This window comes from Carettochelys insculpta, chromosome 1 (assembly GCF_033958435.1).
Source record: "Carettochelys insculpta isolate YL-2023 chromosome 1, ASM3395843v1, whole genome shotgun sequence".
In the NCBI taxonomy this organism is placed as follows: Eukaryota; Metazoa; Chordata; order Testudines; family Carettochelyidae; genus Carettochelys; species Carettochelys insculpta.
Window position 1 is genome coordinate 231,163,566 of NC_134137.1, and position 18,332 is coordinate 231,181,897.

An 18,332-nucleotide genomic window follows, 5' to 3' on the forward strand; every position below is an offset into this window, starting at 1 on the left:
GGTCTTCCTTCACAGCAGGGACTTGACCCCTCAAGGCATTTATCTGCCTCTGGAGGAAAGGATATTTTGCTCACTAGCAGTCCCTTTCATGATACTGAGGCTCTTGCTCTGATTGCTCCAGGGCACAGTACGGACATGTGGGATGGAGGAGCAAGTTGGTCTGATTTGGGGGGAGTTGGGGAACAAGAGACAGGACCTAACCTTTGGTTTGATCCTGACTAGGGGCAACTTTGACGGACTCAGTGGTCCTTCCCCTTCCCTAAGTTTCCCTGCCACTTACGTGCGGACGAGTTTCAGCTTCTTTTGAGCCATCTTTGGTGCCTCCTCATCAGAGTTTTTACCTTTAGAACGAGCTCGGGCAGCTTTCTTCTCCTTTTGGGCCCGGCCCTCTGGCGGGATGGGGAAAAGAAATGAGCGTTTAACTCCTTCACCCACCAAGATAGCTGCATATGAGCCCCTTTTACAGCATTAAGACAACCCACGCCTGTGCCCCTTCATAGTCTCTAGTCTACTTACATGCACCGCTTCCTCTGAGACACTCCAACACAATCACCCACCGTGATACCCACATCAGCTCCTACTCACTTGCTGGAGTTTAGCTCCTCCTCAAACACCAAGTTCACAGTCTTGGGACCATCTCCTGGGACCCATCTCCCAGGTTCTCTTCCAAACCCATCACTTCTATAGGCCTTGGGCCCCACCATATCAGTGTGGCAGGGCCCTGGGACTTACTCTTTTTTCCCTTGCTGGAGGAGCTGTCGTAGTCACTTGACTCAATCTGCTTCTCCTTCAAGTCGGCTTCAAAACGGGCAAGGTCTGTGTCTAGCCGCCGGATGTGCTTATCCACCTGCAGGTATTACAGGAAGCCAAAACACCATTAGGGGGTGTAACCCTATAAAGGGCAGGGGACGGGGCTTCAACAGAAAGAGGTGGTGCTTGCAAGGGAGACAGGAATCCATCCTGGGACTGGAGCAAAGGGTATCCAAATGCTTTTCAGCCCCACCCCAGCACCATGAACAGGCCACAACTAGTGAGTCATGACTACAAGCTCTTCATGCTGTAACCCCTTGTCACTACTTTGCTTTCTCTCTCCTTCATACCATCTCATAGGTCTGCATGGCCAGCTGCACCTTGTCATCTCCAAACTCCTTGCATTTCCCATAGGCCTCCTGTATTTGCTTGAGAAGCCCCAGTTTTTCCTCTGAAGATAGAGTCCGTGCATTGCTGATATACTCCGTGGCCAGTTTATCAATCTCTGACTTGAGGTCTGAAACAAGACCAGATTCATGGTCAAAAATACCCCAGTGTCCTCAGCTAAGGGCAGATCTGGGCAGCTGTGGGCTCCCAGCTCCGTCCTGTTGTTACATCACCACCTGCAAGGGAAGGAAGAGAAAACCAGCTGCAGGCTGCCTACCTACTCAAATATTACTCGAGTGTCAGGAATGAGGCTCACCTTCTGTTCGCTGATCCAGATCTCGCATTAGCTGGAAATTTCTCTGCAATTCAAATGGCAGGTTCTCAATGCCTGGAGAGAAAGAGAGAGACAGAGAGAGATGGAAGTGTCAGGTCCCCATCTCTGTTCACTCATTAAGCATTTACAGTAATCACAAATAATACTTAACACCCTCTTATTTCCCTGTCAGTCCTACTCTGTTGTAATCCAGCAGCTGTTCACTAAGATGTCAACCATTCAGTCTTGAGTCCAGGAGAAGCCTAGAGTCTGGTGGGCTCACAAAATGGAGTTATTTTAATATATCTTACTGAGGTCCACTAAACTGGCACTATTTCCAACTTCCCCTCAATGCAGACATTATTGTTTGGCTACTTTTGGGAAGGTATCATAGAAAATGGGTCAGCAGAAAAAAGCAGGGGCTGTAATGATATATTTAATATCCTTGATGGAAACATACTTTTGAATAAACATAATATGAATATGCTTTATGCAAAATAAGTGTCTGCTGTGGACCACTACCCCAACTCTATCACTGCTGGAGGCTGCCAGAGGGCCTGGCTCAGCAGGACATGGTGGTGGGGTGCCCCAGAGGACAGGTAGGTGGGCTCAGTGGTATTTCAGCATATCAAGTGATAGTCTCACAAGGATATTGATCAGAGGTAGGTAGCCCTTTTATGCATTAGATACAGAGTGAGGGAAGGTCCAGGGTTGTGCATGGAATAATAGAACAATTATACAATGATGGTGGCAAAAAATAATGGAAAACCCATGAGGGAAAAAAAATCTGGGAAGTGGCACAAAGGTGGAGACAAAAATCTGGAACTTGAAGTGTAGGAAAAGAACCACCAATGAGAATTCAAAGGTGATTTGGTGCCGATAGACCAAGAGGTTGGGAAGATAATTATAGAGGCTGCATATTGAATGGACTGCAGGTAAGTAGTGTGGGTGTCAGGCAATCTTAAAAGGAAAAAAAAATCACAGTAATCAAGATCACAAGAGATGAGGGACTGTGCCAGAGTTTTGTTGAGAGAGCAGATAGAAAAGGTACAAATTTAGAAATATTATGTAAACAGCAGCAGTTGGCCCAGATGTAAGTCAAATATGCATGCACCAGTAACAAGGGTCCTTACAAGGACCTACAGAAAACAAAAAAGCAGCCAAGCCACACTTTAAAGACTAGCAATTTATTAAGTGATGAGCTTTCGTGGGACAGACCCACTTCTTCAGATCTGGAGAATTCAGATTATGTATTTGAAAACTACTATCATGCATCACCCCTGTCTTCTTCAGATTAAACCCCAATTTTTTCAATCTTTCCAGAGGTCATCTTTTCTAGACCTTTAATCCTTTTGGCTGCTTTCCACTGGACTTGCTCCAATTTGTCCACAGATTTCCTGAAATATGGTGCCAAAAACAGGACATAATATTCTAGATGAGGCTACATAAGCATGGAGCAGACTGGAAGAATTACATAGTATACTAGCAGCAGTGTTGTAAGCAAGATGCATCTCAGAATGAGGCTTGATTTTTTTTTTTGGCAAGCATTACATTGTACACTCATTTATCTTCTGATCCACTAAAACCCCTGATCTCTTTTGGCAGTACTCCTTCCTAAGCAGTCATTTCCCATTTTACATGTGCAACTGATTGTTCTTTCCTAAATGGAGTACTTTGTATTTCTCTGTATTGAATTTCATCCTATTTACTTCAGATCATTTCTCCAATTTGCCCAGAGCATTTTGAATGTTAATCCTATCCTCCAAAGCACTTGCAACCCCTCCTAGCTTCGTAACAGCTGAGAACTTTGCAAATGTACTTTCTCTACCATTATTTAAATCATTTACAAAGCTATAGAACAGAACTGGATTTAGAACCAATCACTGCAGGAACACACTCAATACAACTTTCTAGCTTGGTTATGAACTGCTGATAACTACTTTCTGGGAAGGATTTTCCAACCAATTAGGTGAGACAGTATCTACTATGTTTACCCTATTCATGAATTTACAACTTTATCAAAGAAAGCTATTAGGTTAGTTTGACATGATTTGTTCTTGACATATCCATGTTGATTTATTTATCACCTTATTATTTTCTAGATGTTTAAACAGACTGTTTCATTATTTTTCCAGGTACTGAAGATGAATGTTCTGTATTTCCCTGGGATATCCTTATTTTTCTTTTTATAGATTAGCATTATATATGCGATCTTTCAGTCCTCTGGAATATCTCCCATTTTCCACAAGTTTTCCAAGATAATCGCTACTCAGATACCTCCTTAGTCATCTCCTTCAGTATTCTAGGATGCATTTCATCAAGTCTTGTTGATTTTAAGATATCTAGCTTGTCTAAAACATTTAATATGCCAATACTAAAACTATTTTATACTCAATAAATTTAAAAAATTTCACGCAACAAACTCAAAGCATTGAAGTACACAAAATGTCACAACAAGGACTGGTATTAATTTCTCCATTTTACAGATGGATAAACTGAGACAGAGTTGAGAAGAGATGTGATAAGGTGCACAGAGCAAATCAAGGTAAAGTTGGGATTAAAACACATGAATCTCAACTCCAAGTCCCTTGCTCTTTAGACTACTCTGCCTGATACATTATACTGTAATTCAGTTGTCTCTGTTCGGCTCCTGGAAGTTTTGAAGCACAATGTAAGATACATGCTGCAAAACTTAAAAATTAGTAGTCCATGATTCTTTTGCAACATTAACTGTTTGTTAGTTAATCCACAGCCATGGAGGTTCTCCTGGATTCCTCTTACTTGGTGCCCCCAGAGACATGCTGGGGGCAGGGAGTAAGAATATCCAATTTCTTCTCTAACTGGACAGAAGGCTGTGCTGCATATACAGTAAACCCTTTCATATCCGGCAGCCATGGGACCAAATGTTGCTAGATGTTCAAATAATCTGGATAATAGAGAGGTGTACCTAGCAATGCATAACATCAAAGAAAAACAAGGTTAGATATTAACAAAAATGCATGCAGAGTACCTTATTTACCAACAACAGTAGTATTGCACACTGTAAGCTTCTGCTGTATTTATTTGTATTTACTTGCACTATACTGTACTTATGGAAAATGTAACTAAAATTTACTTATGTCTAAAATGCCAGTTATTTGAGTTCTGGATAATAGAATGCTGATATGAAAGAGTTTACTGTACAATAAAACTCAGATCTTGCATCAGTGACCAAAGACTTACGACCTTCAAGCTTGATTACTGCTGTCCATAGTGAGGGCTGCAATCACATGACCTAAAAGAACTTCAGTTGGTATGAAATGTAGCACATTTTGTGCACACCAACACAGGACATCACAAAAATACCTCTGTTCTCTGCACTGGCTCCCCACTGAATTCAGAACCTAGATCAAGGTCTTGGTTCTGATATTCAAAATCCTCTCTAGGATTGGTCACAGAAATATGACAGACTGCCCCACATTCTATGCCCATGCATTCTCAGAACAGAAACAACCAGAAGTAGGAAAATTAGCTGCCAGCTACTGGGGGAGGCTTGTGAATGGAGAAGAAAGAACTCTCAAAAAGTTAGAGTTGTCAGGTTTGAGTCTGAGTCTTTCTGGCAAAAGACAAGTATGACTACAGCTTACTTGGGCTTGCAGGGCTGTAAAGGTTCTGCATAGATACTAGAGCTAGTGTGGGAAAGTGGGCTCTGGGACAACCCCACTCACAGGGTTCCAGAACTCAAGCCTCAACCCAAACCATCTACACCACAATTTCGCAACCCTGCAAGCCAGGATCAGCTGATCTGGTCCAACTGTGGGTTTTTTTGGTCATATTATACTATGCATTGTATATAAATAGGGCCAAAAGGACCACATTAAACGGAAGCTGGACAGTCAAACATTCAAAAGTTAGGAAAAGCCAGATTTAAGACTGCCTCTAACCTCAATCTATCCTCTTTATGCCACAGTCTTTAATTACATGATCATAAACTATTTGTCACACGAGATGCCTGCCTTATTCAGTGCACAGAATGGACAGTGCTTACTGAATGGTAACTATTCAAAAATACTTGTTTCCTCCTCATTTTGTGCGTGGCCCTAGGCCTTATTTATTGTACATTAGTTAAACCAAGATCTGAATACAGAATCATTAATATCCTTATAGTCTTTTATATAGGGCTTATTGATAGCTGAGTGATTCTCAATGTATCTTCACCACACTGTAGTCAGGTAGGGAATAGCCAAACTACAGACCAGGAACTGAGGTTTAGAGAAATTATGGACAAAAGGTAACTGCTCGTTTGGATGCTCAACTTAAGACACCCGGGGCCTGGTACATCAATCACAGTACTTCATAGAATTCCATATGTTGAAACCACAGCTCCCATTGACTTCTGCTGCAAGTGCTTACCACATGTTCAAATGAGACCCCAGGATCTCAAGTTGGGCACCTAGAAAATGAAGGACACATAATTAGTGACCACCTGTGAAAAATCTTAATTTTAATTACACAGGAATTCCAAGGTAGAGAAAGGAGTAGAATCCAGTGACTAAAACATAAGACCATCCCTTTTTCATCCTGCAATTCCCTGCCTCTTTCACTACACACCTTCCAACTTCTGCAACATTTGAAGCAGGGGTCCTATAGGCAATCTCATTCACTGCACAACCCTGGCCCATTCCTAAAGCAAGCTCAGCCTGTACTGTGAATGACAGATGAATTCAGTGGGAAAAAGATGATTCTGTAATTAAAGACTATATCATAATGCATGTGCACACATACAGGTGCTGAATTAAGATTGCATGAGCAACCTGAATTCTGACTTTTCCTATTAAAGAGTGTGATTATGCAACCTCAATATTTTTCAATTATTTTTAATATGTTTTTAAAAAAAAACACTGAAAAAAGCAAAATTTCCATCTGAGAAATCATACTGATCCTTTAAATGCACCAGAATACTTGCAACCTTTAAACCCACACCACAGACCCTTTATCACTTGAGCTAATGGAGTGATTGGTGGCAGCAGTAAGAGTCTATGCCTGGCGTGAACTAATAATTAGAGAGTGATACACAATCTCTGCCAGTAGGTTTCACAGCTGTTTGCTAACAGTTGAGACTCAGAAATCCTGAATTCTACTCAAATTCTAAAAAGAGAGGGCCTTCTAGTGATGACAGACCTTCATTTCTCAACATACCTGTCACATGACATCATCTGTTCCCAATCTGAGCATATACTCCTTTGCAGTCTGTCTTTCTGACACCATTCATCCCTCACCTGTTTCCTCCTCATAGAGAGCTTTGTTCCCCCAGCTGTCTTTGTCCTCCACCCCTCAGCATTCCAACCTTCCTTCTCTCTTTGCTTGAAGATCCCCACCTTGTGGAGCATTGAAATCACAGGGGAGCCAGGCTCAGTCTCTTGGCAGCCTCGTGACAGTTGGGAAGAAGAACGGAACACAAAATCCTGCTCAGCCTCTGGAACTCTGGGCTTCAGCATGTTTGGCACAGATTGAAACTGCAGACAATTTAGCTGTCAAGCTCCAATAAGCAAGCATGAAGAGAAAATTACTCCCCTTGTGCAGTAACAATGGTTCTTCATTGCAGGTGCCCAACTGTAGGTGTGCTTGTGTCCTTTTGCTGCTGTTCAGAGAACTTGAATAGCAGTGTCAGTTTGGCTCTCACACGTGCTGTTCCCTTTATGCCCTGCTACTAGGCTAACCAGTACATGTGGGCAAACTATCCTCAGGTCCTTCTCTACCACAGAGTCCTTGAAAGAACTCAAAAGTAGAGGAGGAAGAGGGTGTGTTGTGGAGAACTCCCAGGACATCTCTCAAAGAACCATCATTACTACACAAGGTGAATAATGCTCTTTTCCTTCAAGTAACCTCTCTATGGGTCTAGTGTGTTACCGTGCATGATGTAATGGAGTGCAGTGGGACTCCAAAGAAAACTGTATTTTTGACTCTTGGAATAATAGTGTTATTTTTCTTGCACATCTGTGTTGGGTATCAAATAAGTAAACACTATAAGAAACCAAAGACTTTACAAGAACCCTTTAAAGTTAGATAGCCAGATTATACAACTACAGACTGCAAAATGATATTTTAATCTAAATAGGAGACATATGACCTAGTAATTAATAGGTAAAATGGGTGTGAGATCACAATTACCTTTAGTAATTGGATATTGAGAGGGGAACTGCTGGGATGGCATTAAGTTTTATGAACTGCTGCTTTTGACATGTCTGACAAAGCCTGGTAAATCTGAATTTACTAGAGGATTCTGGGAGCAGGACTCTCTTAGCATCAGCTAGGATATATGGGAATTTAGTCAGTGTACTGCAATCACACTTGAACATCGGTACAACTATGTACTCTGGATGTTTAATCAAGGACTGTGTGCGTTTGTATTAAGCTGGAAGAACTATGGTCATGGTCCATCATGTTCACCAAACAAATCACGTAAAAAAACATGTAAATGGTGAACTTAGAACTAACTGACCTGGGTCAACTGACCCTCTAGACAGCACAACAGCAAGAGCTCAGGTGAATGATTGATGAGAAAGAAATGTCAATCTGTGCCTGTTGTCCCTTTCCAAAAAAAAAAAAAAAGTTATGAAATGCCAATGCAGCATATTTTAGTGACATGTGACTCCTTTGAGAGAGGGTACAAGTACTGGAAAATATTATATGCTTGCTCACCACACAAATTAACATTTAAAAAGATGGCACAGACACAGTAAGACAAGAAACCCCAGATTAACCAACACCCTTTATGAGGTATGTTTGACCCAAAGGGCCTCAGGGCAGCCAATACCCTGCTCCAAGGGATACCTGACAGATGAAATGTTTGAGAAGAAACAGAAGGCTTCATTCAGAAGTGGAACCCCTATCTGGCTGGTATGCCTTTTAGGATACTATATAAGGCCAACATAATCATAACTGCAGATACACATCTCTGAGAACTGGAAGTGACCTCAGGAGGTCATCTAGTCCTGTCCCCTGCCCTTTTGGCAGGACCAAGCACCATCACTGACATCTATTTGCCCCAATCCCTAAATGCCCTCCTTGAGGTTTGAGCTCACAACCCTGGGTTTAGCAAGCCAATCCTCAAACCACTGAGCTATCCCTCCCCCCAACATAGCTACTGATGGCTTACAGTTGGGGAACTATGGGTTATTAGGAAGAAGCATTGCACAGTCTTTTGTTGCCTCCAATTCTTTCAAAGATTCTTCCGTTTGAAACAATGCAAAGCTTTGCTATGAAGAAAACTGAATCTGGGTTTTTGCTGACACTAATAGTGTAAATTCTGCCCGGCTGTGGGCCAATATATATCCCAGCTCTTCAGCTGAGTTCAAAGCCACTGATGCCTGCTATGGACAGCCTGTTAGAGATGATGCTGGTGGACAACACCGAGAAGACTCAGACCTCCATCAAAAGGGATCTGCTGCTAACCCCTGCCTGACTTTTACCTCACTCCTAATTCCAGCCTCTTGACCACCATTTCTGATACACGACTCGAGCTTGACTCTCAACCTGACTCTTGCCGATCAATCCCTGCTTGCTGATTACCATCTCGTGGCTGTCCTTGACTTGAGGACACCAGCCCAGCCATGACCACTAAGCGAGACAGCCTGTGCCCCATGCCTTACATTATCTGATGCATAGATCACTAGTTAAAGGTATGAACAAGTCATGAGAGGACATTCCAGAAAGTATAGTCAAGAACTACTCCTTATACTGCTCAGGCAGTTTATCCAAAAACTTTGAAATTGCTGACCATTTAATAAAAATATATTTAGACAACAAGAAATAATTTGACACCAGCATTTGAATGGTTGGGGTCATATATGCCATCCTCCCACACAGATCCAGTCTCAGTGGGGTACCCTTAGGTGAGGTTGCCTCACATGGTCATCTGCTTGTGAGACCACTGAATCTATAATGGGATGATTAAAGAAATACCTGCAATCTTGTTGAGGAACAGGATAAATAGGTCTGCTTAGCAATGGATGGGAACAGCAAGTTGTCTGTCGAAAGGTCTTCACAGGCTCCAGTGAAGCATCATCAATGGGAAAGGCAACCCCCTCCTACAACAATTTGTGCAAATTGTCTTCCACAAGTTCTGTTTGTACCACAAAAGATGTGGCCACTCTCCTAATGGAGATCTTGAAAAACTTCAGAGGAGGCAATGTTAACTTTGGAGTGATAACATCATCTGAGGAGGAAGGAGAGATATTGGAGCCATCTAGAAGTTCTTTTCCAATATCATCGTCATCATAAGTGGGTTCCAGTAACAATGGAGGCAGTGGGCCCAGATGTGGAACATTTCTAGGTACTACAGAGGGGAAAAAAAAGACTGTCAGACTGAGCCACTGATAGGGTTTAGATGGTTTCAAAACAGGCTAAGGAGACCAATAAGGTCCAGGGAGAATAATCCAGGACTTTATTGCACATGGGTAAGGTCACCAAACTGGAGAATCCTTATAATTAAGATGTTCTGTAGAGTTCAGGCATCTTTAGACCATTGAGGGCAGGAAAACTGAATTATCTTGGTGAGATGGGGCCCATCAGAGAAGTTGAAAGAAAAAGAGCTGTATCACTCCTTAGGAAAGGGAGGAGTAGCCCCAGGAGGCATTGCAGGAGGTTTCAGCACTGAGGATAACTTGTGTAATCCTAGAGAAACTGAAGTTGACGATGTATCCGAGAGGGCATGTGAATAAGGTGGTCAAAATGCAGATAAATGCGTCAGTAATACCAGTCAGGCCAAAGCTGTATATACTGATAAAGTGGACAGAGCTACCTATGTCATGGTAAGTGTAACTGCTAGTGCAAGTGATAGTAATGAAGCAGAAGCCAATAAGATTGAGAATGAAAGATGCAAGAAAGGAGAATCTGGGAGAAGAGGAGACAGATGATCTCTGGCTGCAAAGAATGCCTATGGCACAGACTGCACTGATAGCAGAAGTCAGTGGTCAACCATTGAAGCTGGTAGTGCTGGAGATTATGAGAAAACAATTTTCATTTATTTTCAACCTATAAAATGGGCAGTTGGACTGGCATCTCCTCATGGACAGACCCTCTCTCGTCTAGTGGTGGGCTCTGAAAATGAAGACATGGCCTTCCCAAGACAATGCACCTTGAGACTAAAATCTCTCCCCTTTTTTATTCTTGGTGAGAAGGAAGTATGAACAGGACATTTGCCTATGCAAATTAAGCAACTTTTGTGCCGCTCACTTAAAGGGATCGTGGACTTCCATATGTGGTACATTGTTCAACACCTGGGAATTTCGGCATAATAAACTGCACCAAGTTAACTAAAATAACAACTATGCTAACACTAAAGCTACACCTATATAAAGAATTTTTCTAGGGCTGAGTGACTTAGAAACTGTATACAGTTCAAATGCTACAGTGGCACAGCTGCAGCACTTCAGCAAAGATACTCACTACAGTGTCAGGAGAGAGTCTCCCATTGGCATAGCTAATTCACCTCCCCAAGAGACAGTAACTAGGTCATTGGAAGAATTCTTCCACCAACCTAGCACTATCTACACAGGAGGCTGGGTCAGCTTAATTACATCACAGAAGGCTTTGGATTTTTCATACCTCTGAGCACCCCAGATAGCTCCAGAGCTCCAGCTCTCACCACCATGGTAAGAAGGAAGCGAGAGATAGCAATCACCAGGCCCTTTATGCCTTCATCTTAGCGCACAAGAGCAGGAGCACAAGCTCCACCTACCTGTCTGACTGGCAGAAGTCTGACTTAAGTGCACTGGCTTCAAATGCACCTAGAGTGGAACATGCATATACACAATTGTTTGAAGGAGAACCTACGTCACAGTGAAAGACTTAAGAAGCTCCAGCTATTTATCTTCTAAGAAAATGAATGTTAAGAAGTGACTTGATTACAATCTGTAAGAACCTTTGCTGAAAAAAGACTTAGATAGAGGGCTCCTTCTTAATGTAGCAGACTAAGGCGAAACAGGATTCAACTGTTGGAAACTGAAGGTAAACAAATTCAAACCAGAAATAAGGTGCATTATTTTAAAATCGAGGGTAATTAACGACTTGAGCAATTTTCGTTGGTATGTGATAGATTCTCCACCAATTCAAAACAGTCTCTCTTTTTAGAAAGCTATGGTGCAACACAAGCAGAAGTTACCAGGCTTGATGCAGGAATCGGTGTGTGAAATTCTGCATCTTGTGTTACTCTGACTAGATGGTCATAATGGCCCCTCCTGGCCCTGAAATGTAGTAGGTGATACGTTCAACCCCTGGAGCAAATCAACACAAAAAACCTTATTGTCAATAAAAGATGGCAAATGATATAAAGAAAACGCTTTTTAAAACTCTCTTACACTTTTCTTCTTTGCCTTCTTCACATTCACTGTTTTCTTCTTACTACAGTATGTTATCTTTCCCTGTCTTGTCTTTACGTTGTACAACATTAAAAAAAAAAAGTATATTAACCCTTCACTTCTTTTTCCTTCATCCTCTTCATTGTTCTTTTCCTACATTGCTTTCCTCTCTTATTCAATCCAAATTATCACCCTCTACTTTCTCCTGTCTTTCCTTTTCTCTTGTTTCCAGTTTCCTGTATCTTCCCCATTTTCTTGCAAGATCTCCTGTTTCCCCTAACATAAGTTTCATTCTTCAACCTACACAGACCCTTTCTACACTTGCACCAATGTGTAGAGTACCTGTATGGCCCACCATCCAAATTCAGGTATAAACAAGGAGTGTACATAGCAAAGCACTGAGTCGGTGAGCAGAGACATGCCAAAACCTTAGGGTTTATACCCTATTTGGCTTTCAACACCCACAGCGTCCAATACGGTTGCCACTTGCTACATGTGGCAAACAGGACACTGAGGTGTGGCGATTCAGCTCTGGAGCCGCATACAGCTCATGAAGCCTTTAAATGTGACTCCTGCTAGAGCCACACGAGTGCTGCTTGCCCACACATGCACCCCAACCCTGCTGTGAGAAGTGTGTGGTGGCTCCAGTGGCCCCAGATGTTCTGGCAGCTTCTTGGGCCCCAGCGGCAGCCACGCTCCCAGCTGCTTTGGCAGTTGCTCTGGCCCTGGCGGCCCCAGCCACGCTTCCAGCCCCAGCTGCTTTGGTGGCTCTGGTGAGTAGCCAACATTTATTAAGGAAGGGGGCCTTGGGGAGCCTGGCCTGTGGGGCAGGGACTGCAGTGAATATAGAAAGATGACAGCCACAAATGTGGCGCTTTCAATTCCCATTGGACACCACTGCTCTACACACTCAAGCAGTGCCTCCCTATCTACCCTGCAATTTTTAGTGGTGGGACATCACAGGCTCTGGAAGGCTGGAGACAGTTTCTCCATAGCAGGAAAAGGCTCAAGCAGCAGAGAAAGACTGCAGCTGGGATGAGGCAATGGGAAGAGACTGCAGCAGCTCCATGCTGTTGGAGCCTTTCCCTATTTGTCTTCCTGCCACTAGAGTCTTTTCTGTAGTAAGGAGAGGCACCAACAACAGGATTTTGAAGACTTTACCTAGTTTTTTCCCCCATGATGGAGTCTTTCCTTGAGATTTGTAGCTACGCATCACAGCAGAGATACAGGCCACTTTTCACAACAGCCTGTAGCTAGATACCCTAATGCCATTGCTCACTGTAGATAAGACCACACACATTTGCAAAGCATGCTGTGCTGATTTTTCCCTCAAAGAAGACACAGAGATTATCCTGCTATTATCCTGAAAATCCCACCAAAAAACCTCAGACATGCATAGACATTACTAATATTTACATAAAGACAAGTTATGATTCACAGTCACTTTTCATACTGCAAACTTATGTAACTGCACAGTGTTACCCTTCATCTTCCCTCCCTTTCTAACACTGGATTATTGTGTCATGTCTTACGTAGGACTTGTCTACACACGAGTCCTATTAGCAGAGATGGAAAAAGTACCCTAAAAGTTACTTGACTAAAAGTACAGCTGCTTTGGGGGAGGGGACGTATTTAAGTGTAAGTCACTGGTGTCCCTCTGGAAAACTACTTAAGAAAGGACGTGCACACACACGGACACAGAGTCATGCCTGTGCATGCGTGCACACATGCACGTCACATCTAGATTCTACTCAAGTATCCAAAAGTGAAAGCAAATGTATTTTTACTCAAGTAACTTTTGGGGTACTTTCCCCACCTCTTCTCATTCGTGTCTCTCTCACTTCACACACCTAGGCTGTTGTAGCTGCTTTGGGGTTAGACACGCTGCTTTTGAGCCTTACATTCAGAGAGCAGGGCTGTGCTGCCTCAGCCCCAGTGTATTACAGTGTAGAAAGATATGCCAGGATTCCTTGTACTTCTCCTAGGCATGCTGCATTCCAAGTAGTTTGCTTCCGATTATGAGATACTTCCAAGAGGTCAGAAAAATTTTGGTACGAGGCCTAATTTCTACAATCTCTCACTGTATCCTGGAGGTTGGCTGATGGAAGTGCCATTGCTAAGCAACTCTGTCACAGTGAAAGGGGCTAGAGATAAACTGTGCTCCTGTTAATTCAGACAAACTTGGGTCCCAGAATATCCAAAAGCATTCACAGTGGTACCAATTGTGGTAACCGTGGAAATTTCTGAAATTGAATGAAAAATTCAGAGAAGGACCCAGAAATTTAATCTGTACAGACAAACAAAATCTATTCTTTGATCATTTGCCTTCACAGGAAGGCTGGAGAAAACTGCAAACAAGCATGGATTATCTGGAGATTTATGATGATTAAAGCTTCAAATCTTCACAATGCATTGAGGGCACTGATGAAGCAGGGCCTAAGACAAGAATGAGAGCATCACTCAACACGGAGAAGTGAGTGAATCATTATTTTGAAGCTGGTCATCACCAATTGCTATCGGTCAGTTGAAAACCATTTCAGTGATGTGACATCCATGGTTACAGCTTTAATGCAAAATGTGCACAGATTATTCAGCACTTTGATGCTGGCCCATGTAATTAAGTTAGGTAATACAGGAGCTCATTACAGATTGAGCTTTTCTAATCCAGAACCCTTTTGTCTGGCACCATACCTAGTCTGGCACGATTTTAATAAACTGAACGATCACTTTTCTTGGGTGTGGCCAAGTTTCCTGTGATCCCATAAAGTCTGTTTCTAGCCAGCAGTCCTGTCTCTCAGTGTTCTGTGCTGTTATTTAGCTGTAATTTACCCTTAAATGTCCAGTAAGAGCCCAGTAAGCAGTGGGAGTGTTGGTAATGCTGCTGGACAATAGTGACCTCCCATAGTTCAGCAAATTCTCTTGTCTGGCACCAGTCAGGTCCCAAGGGTGCTGGACTAGAGAGTTTTAACCTGTACTGTTTACATAAAGATCCCAATTGTGATAGGATAGGGGCTTCGGCCTGCTGCTTTGGAGCCATACGTGGCTCTTAAGACATCTTTGTGGCTCCTGATGCTATCATTACAAAGTGTTAAAAAAAACTCCTGTTATCTTTGATAAATGGTGAACGTCCTAGAGTAACACATTACAAATCATTGTGTGTGTGTGGTGTTCTTAAAATAGGGGTTACAAAAAGAATGGTTTGACATTATTTATTAAGGACCGTCTCACATACACGTGCACTGCGGCTCTTGAGATTTTTAGTGAATTTAAAAAAAAAGGCGGGGGGGGGGGGGGGGCTCTTCTTGCTATTTTGGTTGCCAGCCCTTGTGATAGGGTTACTGAAAGGACTGGTGTGCCCATTTGGTTTGCCTCACCAACTCCTGTCATTTATTTACTGAAAGGGGTAATTTGCCATGGTTCTTTAAATCTTGTTTGAAGATCCCAGTTTAACAACATTAATAATGGATGGCGCAGGGTAAATTTGTGGTACCAGAATCTTCAGAAAGATCAATGAAAAATTAATCAAGATGTTCTCTTCACCTACTGTGCTACAGGCATGAAGGAACAAACAGAACCAATATATTCTGGATAAATCTTGCTTCTGGGGCTCACAAAGCTCCTGTAAATGCCAGCATAAAGACTAGCTAACCATAACCTAAGCCACTGAAGGATGGTTGTAGTGTGCATTTGGTAGGCTGAATGAGAGGTGGAAAATTCTGGCAGACTGGTCTGGGACTCATCTTCCCGGCATTATAGCTATATGTCGTTTTAACACAAAGTGAGAGACTAAAAGAGGGGTGATTGCTGATGATTGGACAGAAGAGGTACAGAGGCTACTTGCCAAATCAGAAGCTGCACCCCTTCTTGGCAATCTTGCCAGCAGAAGTGCCATAGTCAAACCTGCTGCATGCACACACTTTGAGAACCGCAGATAGCAACATATATTTTGATAGGAGTTATACTGAATTGTAAAATTTGTACAGCAGAAATGCCTCTGGTCCCAGAAGAATAGCTTGGGTGTCATTGTTCTAGGCACTGTACAAAACCATAACAGAAAAATGGTGTCTGAGTGGAAATCTCTCCCTTTTCTGGTTTCTATGTATTTTAATGCTATTTCTATAAACTTTAGCACCTGTATTTTGAAATCAAGAATAGCACTCCTGCTTTATGAAACAGTACAAGTTTTATTAAACACAGTCAGAACTTTAGCAATCACACAAAGCATTCACAAACATTTCAAGATCAAGTCTGACAGATAAACCACAGATTATGTAGCTCTCCTTGTCCTGAGGGTTGGATGGGCGAGAGAAGGACTGGGACCTTGGGGGGCGGGGCGGGGCGGGGAGAACAAAACAAGCCTCTCAGTAGTCTCAGTTGCCATATTTTGTAGCACCAAGTGAAGTGCAGCTTGCCTGAGCAATGATGATCTCCAGCATCACAGTGTGTTTCTTTATTAAAGTGAAAATTTCTTCTTGCATCATTCCGCCTCACCATCTCTCTTTGCTTAGATCTGCTTCAAAGAACTGTCTTCTTCTTGGGCCACACTTTCTCATCACAACACATCCAGGTCCTTTTTCTGGCTCATTGAGACACCATCATAAGCTTTTTAAGCCATCTTGTTCTATTGCTTGCCTACATGGCCCTTGTTACCATCGTACCTATATGTCTTACAATTATTAGTGGGCTTCATCTTCACAACACTCTTGTGAGGGAAGTATTAGCCCTAATTTACAAATGGGGAACTGAGGCATGGAGTACATTTACAAACTTGCCCAGGATCACACAAGAAGTCTGTAGCTGAGTCAAATATCATAAATACCAAACCACTATTGTTTCACTTTGGTCCTTTCTCTTGTGCTTCAATTTGTAAGGCAGCAAGCATTGGTGGAATCTTCTGGTATGGTGCAATCGATTGCAGGTACTGTCCAAAGAAACAGAGATCAGTCAGTAACCATAGTGAATGCAGTAGCTATGGAAACTCAGCATTCCTCTCCCCATACCCTTCCCTGTGCCTTTTTTTAAAAGTTTACCATAGCTCCCAAACAACCTGGCTCCCAGAGCAAGATGGTAAGGAGTCTTTAAATGCTTTTTGGTAAAAGAATGTTTATCACCACACTGATGCCAACTTTTACTCTAAAAGCTTGGTAGAATGCATGGAAAATGATGCATGTGCCTTATTTAGAACCTCAGCTACAACATCACCGGCAGTCCTGGCCATGGAAGATGTTACCCTGATGGAAAATCCCAAAATGCAAAGGAGAACATTATTCAAGAGAGCTAAAGGCCAGCCAGGAAAATTGCAAGATTTTCAACTGAGGCAGTTCTGTGAGATTTGCTAGCTGATAAGCGAGAAAATCCATCCTACTACATAAGGGAAGGAATGGCGACTGCCTAGGGCTCTGCATACCAAATGAGAATTCCTCCAAGAAATTCTGATACGCCAGGAGACATAAGAAGAATTCAGGATTAAAATTTATTCAACTTTTAACACCTATGATAAACTTGGTAATGCAAGTGTAAGTGACTTACTCTAAAATGCTAACCAATAATGCCCACTGAAACCCTCCACCCTATTTTATTGCACAGAATACTATACTTTTCCATGTGCTTTCTGTATTAAACTCTTAAGCATACAGTTAAATTAAAGGTTTGAAACAGAATGACATGGCTTGTGATGCTGTGTTAATATGATGTTTAAATATAACTAAAAAGATGCAATTACATTACTGTGTTATCTTTATACACCTTGTTGGACAGCGTACCAGCTGGCAGATAGCGGGTGTTTAAGCTTTGTGCTCTCAAAATTGCTTCTGTTTATATGTCATGACACTTCACTGGCCATTTGTGTTGGAATTATTTCCCGCCCCCCCCCCACCACTGTTTGCCATTTTGTACCCAACCATGTAGGCACTGGGAGATTTTAAAAAAAGGAGTGTGGTAGCAAGAAGGGAGGGGTGTGTGTGGACAAGAGAAGAGAAGCTGACACAAATAACGGATGGGGACTGGAGCAGAGCAACGAGGAGGAGAAATGGCGAGGTTCCGAAATGGCGTAGCTATACCTGCCTGTTTACGAAAATCAGAAAGTGGAAAAGCAAAGGTGAGATAGAGTTCAAAGCCCCGCCTTCCCCCACTACAAAAAACCCAATATTTATATATTACCACAAAAACTTACCAGAAGAAGGCCATTCATCTCCCTAGTATGACGTCTCCTTTGTTCTCTCTGAAAATGTATCCTAGTATCTGCATCTGGAGCAGGTCCTAACTGATGGCCCCCACAGCAATGCCATGAGTATCAAGCAGCTTCTGAGTGGACAAGTCAGAGTTATCCTTTTACTGCTCTACTTCATCATGACTATCAGCATGCTCTGGGGAGCCTCTGGACAGGCTCAGCACTGTTTGCTGACTGAATGATGGATTCCTCGCAAGTTGGGTGAGCATTTCCAGAGTTACCATTGGGATCTCTTTTATAGATTTGTCACAGCTCCGTACCCTTAACTCTAAATGTTGTTCAGAAAGTAGCCCAATTCTACCACCTGTCAAGT

At 42.5% G+C, this 18,332-nt stretch overlaps 1 protein-coding gene across 4 annotated transcripts in view; it reads right to left on the reverse strand.

Moving 5' to 3' along the window:
* Positions 1-18,332, reverse strand: part of ING4 (inhibitor of growth family member 4) — a 30,525-nt gene that overhangs the window by 2,641 nt on the left and 9,552 nt on the right. For 2 of the 4 annotated variants that reach the window (XM_075001398.1, XM_075001388.1), the window contains exons 2-5: positions 1,454-1,525; positions 1,101-1,267; positions 733-847; positions 281-389 (exon numbers count right to left, since the gene is read on the reverse strand). In XM_075001398.1, coding sequence (XP_074857499.1) covers positions 281-389; positions 733-847; positions 1,101-1,267; positions 1,454-1,525 — 463 coding nt within the window. Of the gene's footprint in view, positions 1-280; positions 390-732; positions 848-1,100; positions 1,268-1,453; positions 1,526-5,745; positions 5,883-18,332 lie in introns of those variants that run through there. The other 2 variants (XM_075001415.1, XM_075001406.1) reach the window with 2 other exon arrangements.